This window comes from Physella acuta, unplaced genomic scaffold (assembly GCF_028476545.2).
Source record: "Physella acuta isolate Inbredline_101_S28 unplaced genomic scaffold, ASM2847654v3 ptg000105l, whole genome shotgun sequence".
Lineage (NCBI taxonomy): Eukaryota > Metazoa > Mollusca > Gastropoda > Physidae > Physella > Physella acuta.
In genome coordinates this window covers 999,125-1,018,136 of record NW_026731625.1, presented here as the reverse complement: position 1 = coordinate 1,018,136, position 19,012 = coordinate 999,125, and the positions used below count along the sequence as shown (strand labels likewise).

General features: G+C 33.9%; 2 protein-coding genes across 7 annotated transcripts; one reads left to right on the top strand and one right to left on the bottom strand.

Annotated features, from left to right (window-relative positions):
• The first annotated feature begins 716 nt into the window (after window positions 1-716).
• On the top strand, window positions 717-13,802 carry LOC131932426 (small ribosomal subunit protein mS26). 2 transcript variants are annotated; one of them, XM_059289341.1, is made up of 5 exons: window positions 717-1,069; window positions 10,487-10,618; window positions 10,827-10,950; window positions 11,076-11,247; window positions 13,691-13,802. In XM_059289341.1, exons 1-4 carry the CDS (start codon window positions 843-845, stop codon window positions 11,244-11,246), a joined length of 654 nt encoding a protein of 217 aa, XP_059145324.1. In that variant the 5' UTR covers window positions 717-842; the 3' UTR covers window position 11,247; window positions 13,691-13,802. The 2 variants fall into 2 exon arrangements, with proteins under 2 accessions (XP_059145324.1, XP_059145317.1); XM_059289334.1 differs by lacking the exon at window positions 13,691-13,802 and having other exon boundaries at window positions 11,076-11,315.
• On the bottom strand, window positions 12,378-19,007 carry LOC131932383 (O-phosphoseryl-tRNA(Sec) selenium transferase). Of its 5 annotated transcripts, none has more exons than XM_059289319.1 (10): window positions 18,906-19,007; window positions 17,061-17,205; window positions 16,791-16,945; window positions 16,533-16,651; window positions 15,923-16,081; window positions 15,305-15,458; window positions 14,889-15,121; window positions 13,660-13,845; window positions 13,163-13,253; window positions 12,378-12,890 (listed from the first exon to the last, which is right to left on the bottom strand). In XM_059289319.1, exons 2-10 carry the CDS (start codon window positions 17,172-17,174, stop codon window positions 12,608-12,610), a joined length of 1,494 nt encoding a protein of 497 aa, XP_059145302.1. In that variant the 5' UTR covers window positions 17,175-17,205; window positions 18,906-19,007; the 3' UTR covers window positions 12,378-12,607. The 5 variants fall into 5 exon arrangements, with proteins under 5 accessions (XP_059145302.1, XP_059145309.1, XP_059145311.1 ...); XM_059289326.1 differs by having other exon boundaries at window positions 18,832-19,001; XM_059289328.1 differs by having other exon boundaries at window positions 18,864-19,001.
• Between the last annotated feature and the right edge of the window lie 5 nt (window positions 19,008-19,012).

The window sequence follows — 19,012 nt, the reverse complement described above, 5'->3', positions numbered from 1 at the left end:
GCGCCATTGAGGCCATTGACTCCGATTAAAATTTCAGCCTGCTTTTCTTTTTAGATTTGCTTCCATAGACTTTGTCATGTGACCAGACCGCATTGAGTGTTTGTTTTAATGAGCGCCATACAGTGTGATCTTCTTCTTCTGCGTTCTTAATTTTAGTGCCTGATTCGATTTAGCGAATGATTGTGCTAGCCCAGCGTATCTGTACTGTATCGCACTCTTTAAAGCGAACACTGGTGCTATAGTGCTCACGGGGGATCCCGGTGAGCAAATAGCACCCTGCCGATTGAAATTGGATTTTTTTTCACAGAAACCTCGGGAATATTCTCACTTTTAGAACTGTAGGTTTGATTTTTGTTACATAGTTTTTTTTATGGACAAAGAGGAATAACCAATTAATATTTTTTGTTAAATAATCTAAGCATGATTAATTCATTTGATTATTGAAAATTAAATAATATTACTTATTATTATTATGAGGCCCGCTGAAACATCCCAAAGTGTATCAACTTCCCAATGCTACATGGCGATTGGATGAAAATGTAGTTTTGAAAATTTATACATTATTTATTTTTCTTAGATCTAGATCTATTATTTTACTTTTTTTAAAAACCGCATTTGTTGGCTTAAGTAGCCAGTAGATCTAATACTAATAATAATAATAGTGCAATAATTATTATTTATAAAGTTAGTCTTCCGGCCTTATTTGCCACCACCCGGGAACTAGTATAACCAATAGCAATACGCTTGTAAATATACATTCTCTGTCCAAGTTTTTTGCTTTTGACATTGTCAAAAAACTTGACTGAAATCTAGATTTTAGATCTAAATCTTTTTAAATAATAATGTCAACGCATTTATATTGTGTTTTGAATTTCACTGTTAAAAACAAAATTTTAAATGTATCCACACTGCATTTAATAAAAAGTGTCAGATTTCGAAAACCGAGATGGGTTCCAATTGCAAAGTCAAAAGAATTTTATGTACGCAAACCAACTCCCATCGATCCTGTTGAATATGATATGCTAAATACACGATACAACTTGTACAGAGCTGAAGTTCTTAGTATTAGGTATGTATAGTATAAAGTTTAATCAGTATTTGTTGCACTAGGCCTACCGAACCACAAATAAAGAAAGATGCCTAGAGCTAGAATTAGAATTAATAATAATAATAATAATAAATATAATATTTAATAGGCCTAGTAGGGCCTAATTATTACTAATTAATAATACTTTATTACATACTACTTAGGCCCTTACAAGTTATTATATTAGGTCCTAATAATGGTAATCTATCGTTTTAGCGTAATCAATTCGGCTGCAATAGTAATGTGCGGGAGAGGTAACTGATGAATATATTTGTTTAAATAAATATATTTAAGTCAAATTTTACAAAATATAACAGATAATTGATTAAAAATAACAATCAGTGACCAAAACAATTTAAAATATCATGAAACGAACTTTAAACTAGGTCTTTGAGATAAATATTAGTAGATAAAAACAGCGGCCATCTTACCAAATAAAATTTAGAGTAGTTTCCCTTGATACAAATGTCTATTCGTATGTATATTGTGTTGACTTTGTTGTTGAATATACATAGTTGTCTTGTTTAATATAAGTAGGACAGAGGGCCATCTTCTTATCTTTAATTTCAATTGAAATGAAGGCTATGTATGTATGTATGTATGTACATCCAAGATCTCAAAAACTTTTGGGAGGTCCATCATTTATTAAACCCTTTTGTACTGATGAACTTGTCAATTATTAGGTCGTCCATATTCTTCATAAATGACGTTGGACTCAAAATATGGGACGGGGTAAAATATTTAAAAAAAAAAAATGATGAAGAATATATTCGTTTTCGTTAGAAATTGTGATTACGCGTTCGGGTATAGTAGAACTGCGATATGATATTAAATCATCATCTTGCTTTTAGTGACGATTGGGGGAAAGGGAATTCATCGGGAAAAGTATGACGTCATTTATGGACAGGACCGGCGCTACCTATAATGCGAACTAGGCTGTCGCCTAGGGTGCTGTCCGTAGGCGGGGGGGGGGGGGGGGACGGGCGCCAAAATGGGTTGGAAAAACAAATTGAAAGTTTGAGGGGGGTACAAATCGTAAGCTTGTCCCCGGGAGCCGGGAAGGGTCGCTACGCATCTGATAATACGGGGGCATGAAAAAAATTGCAGATGGGGGGGGGGGGGGCGCTTTTATTAACTAAATAACCTGGCGCCGGCACTGTTTATGGGTGATCCATTTAAGCCTAGTTGTTTATTTTGTCTGTGGACATTAGTCTTTGGCCTACACTTTTTCAGAATTAAGATTATTGTGTTTATAAAAATAGTTTTAAATTTTAATTAGTTACATCTGAATACCACATGGTTTTTTTCTTTGCCTTCTGCTTTCATCAGTTTTTTTATTTGTTCAATAGTCGATGTTTACCCATCCCCACCATCCTTTATTACAAAAACAAAGAACACCCACTATGTAGTGATATCTCCCCCTAGAAAAAAAAAAAAACTAGATCAACCTATAGTTCGTAGGAAAATTAGAATCTATCACTTATTCGTCTGTTTAAAAAAAGAAATTCGTCATTTTTCTCGACCCCGCCGTTTCATCCCCCCACTAAGCACAACGTCACCAAGTTCTCGGCGCGCGTGACGTCATTTGTCATTAGGCTAATGTTAAAGAAAGAGATACCGCGTAATTAAAAAAGTCAAAACAGGCAGTATTGCGTTGAGACTTTAGCGACGTTTAGTCTGACGAATAGATCAAAATGACTTTAGTACGGTAAATTATATTGGTGTTTAATTTATTACAGAGGCATGATGTTCTCCCTCTACTATACGAATTCACGTGCTTTTAATTTCTGCAACATGCTGCCCTGAGACGATCGGCTGTAAAATGCCTGTGACACAGCGGCTTCCGTAAATACATTTAGACTCCCGGTCCCACATATAAACTTCGTCTGTCCATTTAGCTCCACGCAAAACTTGTGATTGATATGTGGACATAAGCAGCGCTAGTGGTGGTGTCAACAGAGACCCCCTCCCCAAGCTCAGCTCTTAAAGGTGCTCCGCACTTTATAAAAGACAAACTTGATGTTCAGACATCGTCGGACTCGGGCGTTTAGCCGACTGCCGTATTCCTAATGCACCGTCCACTGCTAACACTATTTCTATATTAAACTCAAGCCTATACTGAGTTCTGAATTTTTACATTAGCTGCTGTCGTATTAAGGGTTGATCTTTTTTCTATTTCCCATGTCGCGAAACTTGCTGTTTTGTCAAATTTTACCTGCAAGCCAATAATTGTCTTGGATTCTTGTCGAATATCGTTGCCAGGAGCTAGTTGGTTTGAGCCTTATTGTCAGAAGTTATTTCATTCGGAGTCAATGTAGTGCGGTCTATTTTCGTCGGTAGGCATTTAGTGGCAGGCCCTTTTTGGCGGGGATGGTGTGCTGAGGTTGTTTAACACCGCTTAGGACAACAGGCTTGCAATAGTTATGATCATTCGTTATGAGCAAAGGTATGCATGAAAACGAACGCTTTATGTTCCTCATTTTCATTGAGCACAGCTTTATAGAAGTCTTCCATAATTGACGTCACTCATCCCCCCCCGATCACCCCTTCATTATATGTCATATATTGCGGTCCTACGTAAGTTGACGTCACATTAGCATAGCATATGTGACATCGTTTATGGACAACCCCATATAACTCATTTTGGGTATTTGGTATCAACATTTTGACAACAAAGGTTGTACAAAATGAATATTGGAGGTTAGGACTTGATATCTACCATAAATGACATCGCACACTTAAGGGGTGGAGTAACTGGTTTTGAGACGACGTTTTACGCGGGAAAGGGGAGGGGTAAGAAACGTGAAACGTTATGTATTTCACCTAGTACAAAAATGCCAAAAGAATTCTTTTTCGTTCGAATTATGGCTTGACTTTTTAACAGTAATAACAGGCAGGGCAAAAAGGTAATTTTCGACATTACGACTATTTCGTGACGGTGTTAAGGTGAAGAGATGTCAAAAAACGTGACGTCATTTATGATTAAATCCCTAATTAAAGGAAAAAAGCATGAAAATATGAAATGAAAATAGTAAACAAACAATAACACAAACAATAACAATTAACTCAAACTAATATTTAAATAAACATTAGATATGTAGGTAGTGGTAGCTCTATAAAAATAGGGAGTTTCTTAAAGTATAAAAATTGCATCTCATAATATTATAATAATAATAATAATAATAAAAATTCTAGAACTGATGTTTATTGTCAGTCAATTAAAGTTTAAATTGTTTAAAGGGCAGAATTTAAAATAAAAAAAACGCATGCTTTGTATTTAAACACAAGACAAACGTATTTAATAGCAAACATCAATACATTTCCATACAAATAGAAATTAAAGGGAAATGACTCAAAATAATATTTTCTTAAGATGGCCGCTGTTTTTAATAGCAAATTTAGTATCTGGAACATCGTTGTTAAACCTTAATTTCATGACATTTTTATTGATTTAACCCTTAAATATGGTTTAATATTCAATTATCTTTAGTATTTTAGTAGAATATGCAAAAATATATTCATATTTAAGCCATATTTATTAGTTACCTTATCCCTACATTACTAGTGACGACCGAATTGATTACGCTAAAACGATAGATTACCCTAATAATAATATTATAGTATAGACGAATAGGCTATGCAGCGTTGTCGAGGTTAACCACTGGCCACAAATTGAATTCAATGCAGCTACTGTCGGCCAATAGTGAAGAAAAAAATCAATGTACTAGGCCTAATAAAATTACTAATACAATAAAAATGTCCATAATTTTACTTTTTCTGCACATGCTAAAATTGAATTATAATTAAAATACTAGACAGTTAATTCCGCAAAAAACAAAAACTATTTGTTTCTGTCAGGCAACTAGCATAACAATGACATAACGATACTAAAAATAGCGGATAGAAATCTCTGCGTGGGTACCTCATCTTCGAGTAAGATTTTGGAAAAAGTAATCAATAATAGTGTAAATATACATGGTAAATATACATGGTAAATATATCAATTATATATTTATTTTGAGTTAGTCGGGCTGTTTTCCTGTTAGTCTGTCGTTTTTAGCGGCGGTTCAGTTTTTACGGAGAGTGCTCCACTAGAAATCCTGTCATTATTTACAACCACAAATCTCGTGATTTTTTTCTGGCATTCTAAGGCATATTATCCATTTTATTAGCATCTTGTATTAAAATAATGATGAGAATAATGATGGATAGGACCCCTAAAATAAACGTAAAAACCGCCAGAAAACGATGCGTGATGTTTCAGGGTCAGAGGTCAATCTAAGAAACCAGCTGGACTACCTAATAGACCTATATCTCTATATGTAATTCTCTTCTTGGAGATGCTAGAAAACAAGCTGTAAGCGCGCTCCCTACCACCCCACCCCTACATGGTCTGGTGAGCTTTGGTTCACGCTAAATGTTTACAATCGTAGAGCCGGGTTTAGTGACGGCTACTAGGGGCAGATAATTTAGTTTGAAACGATTTTAAACTTAGGGAAGATAACTAAGAGGAGGCTGCTTTCACGGGGTGGGGGGGGGGGTGGTGTAGGGTTTGGGTTGGGGGAATGGAGGGTGGGGGTAGTATCGTCCTTAATGACCTACTGATAGTATTTTAAAGCAAATATTTTCAGTGGCAGCATTGGTACTGTCGAATTCACAAATTATGAATTACTGAAAAGTAGAAAATAAAGCAACTAAATAGTGGCGTATGATATGCCACGGGTCGGCTCGTTTATTATATTAGGCCTAACACTAACAAAATAACAAGTCAACAAGACCCGATAATAATCTATCATTTTAATTTTATGCATGTAAAATCATCAGAGGCTAGTAATGTGAAAAAAAGGAGACTTATTAAATTTTAGTCATTATTTTACATTTTTATGATGATTTAATAAAGTTTTAAAAGTTACAAAAATGTTTCGAGATCTACCTGTTTTTAAACAGTTTTATTAAAAATTTCAATTATTAAATAAAGGTTAGCGAAGTTTTTATCCAATGTAACCAAGCTCGTTTACGTCAGAAGCCATCCTGCTGCTATTGCTATCTAGCATGCGTGGTACTAGATCTAAGTCTATAGGCTTGGCCTAAGCTTAAAATGACCAAAAGTAGGCCTGTTTGCTTGGATGGAGGAGGATAAGTGATGTCAGCAACTATCTCCAATAGTGTTCATTCCATGATGTATGCTGAACTCTCAGTGACCCTGCGACCGTGGTGGGATTTTTCGCCAGCAGGCAAGAAAACATGAGCAGGCAATCATCCAAGTGACAATGTTTGGAAATTTTTGAATAATTTAATTTGTCTTTAAAATTTAATAGATTAAAATAAGATTTTAAAAAAAAATCATACTCAACATTTGCATTTATTTGCCACTTTAAAAAAAATAAAAAAGACACTGATTACCGGTGGTCAGGGGCGGATTATGCCTCAGCGGGGCCCATGGAAGAAACTTTTTCCGGGACCCCCTTCAACTATATATATATATATATATACATACATACATGTAGTTTATATAACGACATCACAAAAGAGAGGCCTTCCCAGAAATAAAGGTCGAATGGAATAAACTAAAGGTTAACAGAAGCCATGGCATAGACAAAATATGTTACATTTAATGTAATGTTAAATCACATTGAGACATAAGGGGTCGTCCATAAATGACGTCACACTTGGAGGGGGGTCGGTAATTTTGTGATGAGGGGGAGGGGGGTTCAGATAAGAAACGTTAGAAAACGAATTTTAGACATTATTTAGTGTTTTAGAAAACAGGTTTAATAAATTATAATAGGAATTGATTAAAATACTCTATTTAGACATATTTCAGACAAGATTTTGGAAAATTATTTATGTTAAAAAAAATTCAACTGCAATTTTGAGGGGGGTTTTAGGCTGAGGTGTGACGTCATTTTAGGGGGGGGGGGGTTCTGGCTGTTTGTGACGACGTGTGACAAAGGGGAGGGGGGAGGTAAAAATTGGCAAAAAAAGCGTGACGTCATTTATGGATGACCCCCTAAGAGCATTTAAAGGAACCATTATTATTATTTACTAATGCAAAATAAATTATGAATACATACATTTATTACATTTCTTTTTACTTAGAACCAAAGACCAAGTAACTTTTATATGGAACATTTTCGAGCTTTCCTTATAGCTAACTCTTCTATTAGTTCTGTATAATTCAGTGAGCTTACAATGTCATTCTCTATGCTCATAAGTGAGAGCATACTAAGTCTCTGCTGTCCCATAGTGCTTCTAAGATCGCTTTTAAACTTTTTCATTTTGGAAAATGAGCGCTTTCCGCTGCAGTTAGACGTCATCATACTCAGATAAATTCGAAGAACAATTTGCACATTTGGAAAGCTCTGAATGCACTTGAATCTATTAATAATAAATTATCTTGAAGATAAACACTTAAAATTTTTAGCTGCGTACCCCAAAATATGAAAGAAGATTATGAATTCATTATTTATTGGGCAAAAAATATAATATTTTATCAATGGTGGAAAACCTACGAGGGGGTTATTTTTCAAGATGGCCGCCGTTGTCATAGTTACCAAGATTTTTCCACCAATTTTTTTTAGTGGAAATGCATATGCGGATGTATCTTAATAAAGCTGTAAAGAAATAACTGTTTTCTACGGGTATTAAAAAAGTTTTTTTTTTTTACCCCTTAAAAATTTTTTTACTTAAAAAACATTGACTACGGCTAAATTCCAAGGAATTCACAACTCAAATGTTTTAATGGGTGAAACTTCGGGGTGGGGAGACAATTGGGGGACATGTCGAGTATGTGGGGGGGGGGGGGGGTAGATGCTATGCCCTGCAATAGAGTCTCATCCGGTTTTGTATTACCGTGCGCGACAGCGGTAACACCTTTATTTATAGGCTTCTTCTCTCTTGGCCTGTTTAGCAATTCCTATTGTGCAATTAATACGGGTGAGAGAGTGTGCCTTGGACTAGAGATGTTTCTCATTTTTTATCTCTAAGCCACTCGGTCAAAAGGTCAATACTAAAAAAAAAAACACTTCTACATCCGTCCGTGTCTAACCATCCACTTCGCTATATCAGACCCTCCCTACAACGTTTTTTCCCAAATTTAACACCCATGTAACACATACTCTCAAAACAAATCGTCTACCATCAATTTTACACCGTCCTTATTAGTCTCTACTAGTCTAGTCTTGTTTTTAACTATCTGCGCTATGACAATACGCAAACAGCCCTTCATACAAATACCTCCACCCCCACCCTCCCTCAGCCTCGACACTATGAGTTTTTACATGGTTTTCAAAACATTTTCTATCTGCTGTTTAAAGAAGGCAAAATTAAACATTCAAGATCAGAGAGTATCTGATGAATCTCGCTTGTCTTGGCACATTCACTGATAAAGCTATTATTTAAGTGATGCTTGTTAATACTTGGTGAAATTTTAACTTATACTTCGGACATTAAAAAAATAATTTAACAAAGCTATTAAAAAATCAATAATAAAGTAATATTTGCTGTAGTTGAGAAATCAAAATTTGGGGGCTCCTGGCTGCAGTCCTTTCAGCACCCCCCCCCCCCCCCCCCCCCCCCTTAATCCGCCACTGCCGGTGGTGATAACCTCGTATTCAAACTCGGCGCTCCAGGGCTATCAAAGTTAGCTGCAGCACTGTCGACTCTACCACGCCCAGTGTTTTAGCAAATAAATTATTAGGCAATTTTAATCAGTAGATTACTAAAACGAAATAAACAATGCTTCATTTTCTTACCACAGTAGATTATTAGTAGACCTATTTTAGTATATTAGAGTTTATTAGTTATGTATGAATAACTTGTGCAGCGTCATTCAGGCATTTATAAGAGGTTATAGTGGTAGTGGAGATAAGACAAAATGGTTACTTTTGTGCCAATAGTGGTCATACAATTCATTTGTCTGAATATATCGGGAGCCCATTTGTCCAATATGTCTGGAGTCTATATGTCGCGAGTCAATATGACAGGAGCCAATAAGTCGGGGCCCTTTTGACTGGGTTGTTTTGTCGGGGGTCGATTTGACTGGGTGATATTAACAGGGCCAATTTGTCCCATGCCGTTTTGACAGTGCACCGAATAGTTTTACCCGATATCTATTTTTAGGATGTGTTCTATGGATTTCAAAAATATTCTGATCACTCGCGTTCCGTTTAGTCACTTCGGCAAGAAATATAAATTTGGCATCAATGCTTAATGCTCTCTCATATGGTTTCGGGGTAAAAATAACTAGGGCTAACTAGGATTATATTTAGAATTGACCCTTTGAATCACTTAATTTGATTTATTTTGCAAATGAACATAAGCGCAATTGCGCTTTTGGGAGAAGCACCACCCCTCCAAAATTATCTCATCAACTTCCCAAAGTTTCATGCTGATCATATAAAAGGTGTAGTTAGGCATAAAAGACACAGGCATACTTTCATTTATATATTATAGTATAGATAACATACTTGTCTGAACAAATTAAAAAGGAATCACTTTGGTGGCCTAAAGTTTTTTAAAGGAAATAGTAATTTTATACCCACTAATTGAAGAAAATAATACTCCATCAATATAAATAGAACAGACACATACAGAAAACAATAAATAATTTTTTTTTAAAAATATATCAAGCTAAATTTAAAAAACTTTACATTTATCAAGCTAAATTAAATTATTTTTTTACATATATCAAGCTTTTATTTATAGGCCTACAAATTACTATTTAACTATTTAAACAAACCTTTCAAAGGCTATTCTAAAATCATAAATAGTGAAGTTGTTTGGTTTTCAAAATAGTTAATTTTGGTTCAATTATTTTTACAAGTATTAATTCCAAAACTACTTTTTAAAATAATAGGCCTATCACTATGACCCTTTCTTCCGCTGATTTTATTTTCCATCACATGAACTCAAACTTTCAAATTACAATTATTATACTAGATCTATGCTTTTTACTTGCATCTTTATTATGCCATCTTTAAAAGAATATAAGGCATAATTTAAAGTTGAAAACAAGAGTACAATTAGATAATTAATATAAGTTTGTTTAATGTTAAAATAAAGTTTCATTTTTACTTTAATTAAATTGTAAAAAATTTTAAATAGTTGTTTATATTTTAAAAGGTAAACATTGAATTGAAATTAAAGTAATTTAAAGTAATAAAATTGCAATTAGACTACATTTTCATTGTTATTTTAGAGTAACATAAACTTCTTTTATTTAGAATATAAGTAAAAGCTATAATTCATTAGTACAATAGTGGTGTGAGGCTGCTTTAACTGCCATAAAACATTTAAAAATTGAGTTCTTGGTCACATCCCTGGGCAAGTTTATTACTTTTGATTGGCATGTTGCATTTCCATAAATTGCTTATGATACTGGGCTCTTTTTTTCTGCAGGCAATTCCTTAAACAGCAGCTTTCAGAAAGTGCAGTTAATTTAAAAGCTCAACAAAAATCTGATGATGCAGCAGATGTTGCTTGGATGGCAGAACAAGTGAAAAGTTGGAACAAATTAGTTGCTGTCAACAGGCAAGTTTATAGCTAAGTTATGGAAATATCTGAAACCAGCAAGTTTTTAATCACAAATATTCTTTTAAAATGATTTTATGATTATAGACGCCAAGACAAGTAAAGTGTGGAAGCAGGGTTTAAAATATTTATCATATATGCTAAGACCGGTTAAACTAAAGCGTGATAGCATGATATAAAATGTTTTTACTGCTGTTTATTTGTACAGGGAAGCACGACAAGTCAAAGAAATGCAAAAAGAGGAAAAAAGAATTGCAGAATTTATGGCCAAAAAAGAAGAAAACAGGTTGAAAGTAGCTAAAAAAGCAGAAATATTATTATTAAAAAACAAAGTAAGCAATTCTTTTCTATTCTATAAGTATGACTATTAAATCAAATAGCTTGAGAATTTGTTTGGTTAAAGCTGCTTTCTTTGTCTTCTTGTACATGTAACATCATTAAACTTTGTACATCATAGGAAATATCATCCAACTTTATCACTGACATCACCAAAGATAAACTGGATGAAGAAATTGAGAGGCTTCTGGACAGTCGGAGTGACTATAACTTTGCTATTACAAAGACAGGACAAATTTTAAAAGGGGAATACCCAGACACCACTGTAACACAAGACTCTACAAAGAGCTAAGGTGTGTTAGTGTTTGGTATTTTTTTTTTACATTTTAGTCACTGTAATTAATTAAAACTTTAAAACAAAAAATCAGTGTTTGTTAATAATTTTAACTACCATTATTATTAATCATAAGATACCCGCAGACTAGTTTTCATGTGATTTAGGTCACATGTTAGCAAGGACTCCATGCAGTTACAACTAAACTAGTTATCAATAGAATGTGACAAGTGCAGTCTACCTAAGCTAGTGCAGGAGAATGGGTTAAAGCTTTAGTAAGGGTGTGGCATTAGTGGCTGCAGTCCAGTTTCTTCCAGGCATCTTTTTTTTGGGGGGGGGGGGGGGGGCAAGTCTACTGCCCTACCCCAACAAAATGGAATTTATTTAAACATACTTTTACCAGTGTCTCACGCCCCAGAGAAATAAAGTCTGGAAGAAACACTGCTGTTGTCTCATACTCAACCTTAGGAAGAATAATGTAAGATGCTCTAAAAACTAAATGGGGACTGTTGACATTATCTGGAACAATTGTAATACTAACTTATGTATCTAATGACTGTTACCATTATCTGAAGAACATTGTATTACTAACTTGTGTATCAGGCATTTTTTGTGTGGTTGACATGGAACAGTTTCTAGCAAGCTTGACCAAAGATTAATGGAATGATAAAATTAAAAAAAAAAAACCTTTATATGTATAAGCAAAAAGCGTAAACACAAAACCACAAATAAAAATTGTATGGATTAATATAGTTCATATTTATTTACAATAATTTTTTGTTACATTCAAAAGAAGGATACTCGAAGAAGTCATGGTATGCTCTCTCTGTTCATGAAAAATGTTCATTCCACTAAAGTAGCACATTAGCAAAAGCTGATATTATAAAATGACGCCACTCTTGATTAAAAAATATCAGTTAAAATTCTGAGAAAACAGTTTTCTGCTTCTTTTGAAGAATTTCCGTTTGAACAGCTTTTGTTTGTGCATTGCTATTTTTAGGTGTGGGGATTTTTTTCAGATTATTTACAATTGTTTGACCTTGCATTATTTGATTTTAGGCAAAAGTAATAATAAATGTGGTTTATAATTTTTTTTAACTGTTTTAAGACAAAAATCCAGTAACAATGTTCAGAAATAAGGCAAAAAGATGCACCTCTAAGCTTTTAGTATTATAAATGTTAACTTTTAAATAAACTATTCAAACTGGAGTTGAGATAAGATCAGCATAAAATGACATTCAATTCAGCCAACATCTTTTACTGCTGACACTTGTGTGGATGTATTTTTTCCCACTTTTTCCAAAGGAAATGGAATGTTCTAAAAGGAAATAACCAATTAATTATGGTACACTGAGAAGTTTGTAAAATAACTCAGTGGTTTACTTGTCTGCTAGTGAGAGGCAAATTAAATTATTTAAACCCTGCTCAGAATCATTTTTTTCAGCTGGTAGTTGAGTGGTTTCAGTATTCGTTTCAACTAGCTTGTGTTTCATTCTTGTAAAAATTTTATCCAATCGGCCAATGAACAAGTCCACGTCAGATTTGGTCATCCCTATGGCAGCAGCAGCTGTCAAATATGTACAAGGGTAATTGTTGCTGTGGGAACCAAAGTTCTTGAAGCTGTGTCCACAAACCTCACTTTCTTGACCAGGTGCTACAACTCTACAAACACAAAATAATTGTGGCAATACCATTTTAAAAAGTGAAATATAAAAGCAGAGATCAAAGGCTGACAACACAGAGGAAAGATGTCTGGTCAGTTCCAGCTGTGGAAGTTCCTGCCATGCAAAGTGAAACATTGCATTGGGGATTAGAATCAGGAATAATTTGACATCAGAGTTTGTCATCTTTTATTATTACTAGTCTGAAGGTAATCAAAAACAGTAATGGTAGTAATATGATGAGAATTAAAAAAAATAATTATTCTCAAATACCTTGTACCAGAAACAAATCTTGTAAATAACATTGATCCGATTTCAGTAGCTTTTTCACCTTTGACACCATCCTCTAGAGTCAGTGTTATGCCTATAATGAAAGTCATTAGTTGACTAAATGTTATACTATGGTAAAAATGTATACAGAAAAAATATACTATGTATATATAGCACTGACCACACCATACTTCAAATGCAGAGGTAAAGAAACACAAAAAAAAGATAAACTCTACTTCAACTGCCCTCTAGGTGAAAGGTGATCTTTTCTCTATATACTTTAGCCAGAGCCTTTTAAGTAGTAATAAAAGCTAAATAACTTAGTCCAATGAGCTACTAAGTGTGATTTCTTTTTTGGCTAAAGATAATATAACAATTGAATTCATTGAATAGCCTAAAACTTGCTGAATTTTTTAAAATTCTGAGATGTTTTACTCTAGATGGTAATAATTATGGTAACTGCTTTTGGTAAAAAAGTAATTATGGTTGAAATAGCAAACCTAAAGAGATTTGATTATTTTTTGTTTGCAGTAATCGTTCACCAAATTTAGCAGCACACTGAGCCAGTGATGTGGCAAGGTAGTTGTACATCTGTTTTCTTTCCTGGAGTAAACTTTTATATCCCTGGGCCCCAAGAGACAACAAGGTAATAAACAAATCCATTGATGGTGTTGCTGAGGCTCTGCCTGGGAACAAGATAATAAAGGTTATAAATAAATCTATTGATGTTGTTACTGAGGCTCTGCCTGGGAACAAGATAATAAAGGTTATAAATAAATCTATTGATGGTGTTGCTGAGGCTCTGCCTGGGAACAAGATAACAAAGGTTATAAATAAATTTATTGATGGTGTTGCTGAGGCTCTGCCTGGGAACAAGATAATAAAGGTTATAAATAAATCTATTGATGGTGTTGCTGAGGCTCTGCCTGGGAACAAGATAATAAAGGTTATAAATAAATCTATTGATGGTGTTGCTGAGGCTCTGCCTGGGAACAAGATAATAAAGGTTATAAATAAATCTATTGATGGTGTTGCTGAGGCTCTGCCTGGGAACAAGATAATAAAGGTTATAAATTTTAAAAAAGAATTGCGCACCAGGTGAACGCCAAACAAAATGTGTATAATGGTGCGAAATATTATTAGTACTTTATAAATTTACATGCGGTTTTTTTAGAAAACGGAAATAGCGTAAATTACTACTTTCAGTCAACGGAAATTACTCACAATTTGACAGAAGGCAGAGAATTAGATCTTTTACTAACATGGAAAATTTCATTTATCTATCTGAAATAGTACTTAAGTTATAGGCTTTTGAAAAATGGAAACTAGAAAGAGTTCCACGCCCAGTTATCGGAAATCACTGAAAAGTTGATACATATCTACAAATTTGACATAATACTTATATATGAAATTTGATCAACCTAGCTGTAACGGTACTCGTGCCCAAGACGCATCGGGCAGCTGAAGTGGAGCTCATCTGTTTCAGTGTCCTGGACATATGAAGGGATATGAAGCTACCTTTATATTCCCAACATGAGTTAAGCACCCATCAAAGCTGGGTGGACACAGGGATGTTATACTGACTTGAACCGGGTTTCGAACTCTAGCCTTTCAGGTGAAACCACTCTATCGCTAGGTCACGCCATCCCTTCAGCTACTTTCTCAACTAAATTCAATCTAAATAATTTTTACCTGCTATAGCTAGTGAGCAAATGATAAAAAAACTTACCTGGATAAGATTTCCCAATTTCATCCACAAACTTTTGATCAAAGCCAGCAATAATAGAGCCACCAACAGGGACCATAAAATTTTTGTCCAAGCTTTGGACAAAGGCATCCACCCTTCCCACGCGGGCTGCCTGCTGAATGAGATGGGTACACTTAGAAGATTGAAGTCCATAGGCATTGTTTACTAGGTGAGGTATATCATTTTCCTTGCATAAAACACCAATCTCTTCTAACCTGCAACATCATTTTGTCATGTTAAGGAACTACAAAATTCACTGAATTTTTTTCTGGACAATTTTTTAAAATCATTCTGATGGCTCTGTCTGAAATCCATCTTTTTGAAATAACAAAACTCAACAAATGTGTCTAAACATTGAGACAAATCACAAATTGATGGGATAAAAAAAAGAACTGCACCTGTCTGGCACTCTTGGAGCAAAGCAGCTGGTTGTTGACATGATGCACAATATGTTTTCAGGCCCTAACTCTTTCACTTTGCTCCTTAGTGTGACAATGTCAGTTCTCAATTCATCTCCTTCCAGAACATTTTCAACAACTATTGGTTTAAATCCTGTCAAAAGTATGAATAATTAATTTATTGATAGTTTAAAATATTTTCTTGTGTCTAATTTGTCAAAAGCATGAATTAATTGTTAGTTTAAAATTATTTCTGTTTGTGTAAAATATTAATGAAATAAACCTACCAGCAGTGAAACAAGCCTTCCCCGAGTGAAACAAACATACCCACAGTGACCATAAACCTAGCCACAGTGACCATAAACCTAGCCGCAGTGACCATAAACCTACCCACAGTGACCATAAACCTACCCACAGTGACCATAAACCTACCCACAGTACCATAAACCTACCCACAGTGACCATAAACCTACCAGCAGTGACCATAAACCTAACCGCAGTGACCATAAACCTACCCACAGTGACCATAAACCTACACAGTGACCATAAACCTACCCACAGTGACCATAAACCTACCTACAATGACCATAAACCTACCCACAGTGACCATAAACCTACCAGCAGTGACCATAGATTTGAAACAAGATTTCTGATCTATTCGTGGCCAGAGAACATATTTTGCACTTGGCCTTTGTAGCTTCATAGTAAGCATGCATAGGACCAATGACATTCCTGTGGCCATAGGAACCACAAAACAACTTGATGCAGAATGAATACCTGTAAATGATTTTTTAATGACATTTAATTGAAAAGTGGTACATTCATATTTTTAAGGCACAATCATTATCTCCCAACCATTACATTCCTACCAATTTAATATCTTTTCCTCACCTGCCTGTTTAATTATATCTTTGCTCATCTACCTGTTTAATTATATCTTTGCTCATCTACCTGTTTAATTATATCTTTGCTCACCTACCTGTTTAATTATATCTTTGCTCACCTACCTGTTTAATTATATCTTTGCTCACCTACCTGTTTAATTATATCTTTGCTCACCTACCTGTTTAATTATATCTTTGCTCACCTACCTGTTTAATTATATCTTTGCTCACCTACCTGTTTAATTATATCTTTGCTCACCTGCCTGGTAAATGATATCTTTAGCTCACTTGCCAATTAAATTATCTTTAGCTCACTTGCCAATTAAATGACATCTTTTGCTTACCTGCAAGTTTAATGATATCTAATGCTAAACAGTTGGTGAGCTTCATTAGAATACTAGAGCCTGCAGCCTTTGGTTGGACAGCAGTGATGTCCCCTGACCGTCCTATACCGTGACACAACCTTTAGAGTTAAAAAAAATATTCTTCTAATTTAAAAACTAAGTTGTATAGGCCTACTGTTGCAATAGAAAAGAAACTTTGCTTACTGAACAATCAATAAATCACTCATTAAAAATCTACATGATAAATCACTATTTTACCTGTAATGTCTTTGTGCTACTAGAGGGGAAGCTATCCTACCCTCTCTCTCTCCAACCCCACAGTTGCCGGGGAAGTTGTTGCTGTCCATAACTGCCAGTTCTTGTAGTAAAAGTTCTATGGTTTGATTATCCCATCCTGAATCTGGAAGTTTCCGCTAATAAACACATCCCATAAGAAAACGCATTCAAATAATTTTTTATCAAAAGGCATGTAAAACAATGGAAAAAGTATCTACCACTATAAGGGCACTGTAACCACTTATTACTTACATGTTGGAGTAATTGTTTGATTTTGTTTTCGTGTGAAACTCTTGCTTGAGATCCCTGGGAGACATAAGCCATGGGAATAAGTTTTCCACACAGTTCAAGGTTGTCAGTGTTCATGACTCTTTGGTTACAAAACTTGCCTGTGCTCCTATAATAAAATAATTAATATTAATTAAGCATAATTTAATTATATTATTTTTCTCCTCATCCTGGTTTTAACTGTGTGTTATGTATATAGGCCTATGGAAGATTCAATTATGGAAGCCTTTAGTTCAATGTTGAACTTGGAATTTTTTAAAGATATAAAACATAGTTTTTATATTTTTCTCATATTCTAGTAATTTGGCAATTTTATACTATAGTTCAGTATAGTTACATAGTAGTATAATAGTATGTAAAATAATGTATCATACTTTATTACTTATACATACTTATTACAGTATTACTACATACAGTACTAGATCTACATTCTACATAGTATGGTAAAATCACGATATAGCGTTGGTTATTATTCCGGAATCGTATAGCGGTAAAAAACAGTAAAACCATGGCATAGTCTGTCGAGCCGTTCCGGAAACCACAGGAAATACTGTAAAACATCATTTATTTGCCACCATATTTTTTTAAATATATAATTTTAAAAATTTGCTTGGATTGATTTTATTTGCATTTAAATATTGTTTTGCTAATTATTTTGTATTTCAAATAATTTTAATTTAAGTGTATGAGCTAATTATTAATTATTGCTGCTACTAAACATTAGCATTTTGTTCTAATTCTTCTTACTACTACTTTTAACTTTCGTAAATCTTATTTTACTAGATTTCTAGATCTCGATCTAGTTGTCGCAAATCTTCTGCAAGTCTGCAAGTTTTTTTTTCCGTTTCTTAAAAAAACATTAATTACTAATTTACTACACTGGACTTAATAATTATTTAGTTAGATTTAGGAATCTACTAATTGTAAATGTAATTGTTACTCATTTTATGTCAATTAAACTGTAAATTTAAGTAAATTAAGTTGAAACATTAATTTAATGCACCTGTCTTTATTTTTATTTCAACAGTCAAATAAACTATGGGTAATCCCTTAGTTTAGCGTCGGTTATTATTCCGGAATCGTATAGCAGTAAAAAACAGTGAAACAATAACAAAGTCTGTCACACACTTCCGGAATTCACCGGAAGTACCGTAAACCATACTTTATTTGGCGTCTTCTTTTATTTTTAAACAGAATGTTTAAAATTTGGATAGATTTATTTTTGTAATCATTTTTACATTTTGTAATCATTTTTACTATTTTCGTAATCTAGATTTTTTTACTTGGCCTAGCAGCTAGATATCTAGCTAGATCTAGATCTAATTAATTAATGGTCGCAAATCCGCTGCAAGCCAAAAACATTAAATTATTACATTTGATACATTATTTATATTTATAATAATATATGTTTTTATTTTTAGATCTACTAATTTAAATCTACTATTATATTTATTCTTTTTTCCTTTTGTCGATTAAACTTAAAAAAATTAAACATTAATTTACTACAATCGACTTTCAATTTATTTATATTTCAATGGTCAAATAAACCATGGTTTACCGTAACTCTAATTACCGAAACTCAACAAACATTACCCGATAATTTCCGACGCTAAACTAAGGGATTACCAAACTATGTTTTACATTTTACAGTTTAGTTTACAGTTTGAGTTTACACTCCAGTTTACTTGAGTTTACAGTACAGTGACGAATGTTACTGAAACTCAACAAACATTACCAGATAAATTCCGACGCTAAATCGTGAATTACCCATAGATTATAGAGTACTATTATCAAGGCAAGCTGTCATACTTTGTAGGCCTCTAACACTTTAAAATTTAAAATCAGTAAATCATGTTACTGATGTTACTTTTGTTTTGTTAGTTTAGCAGTTTAGCCTATCTTCAGTATCTAATTAT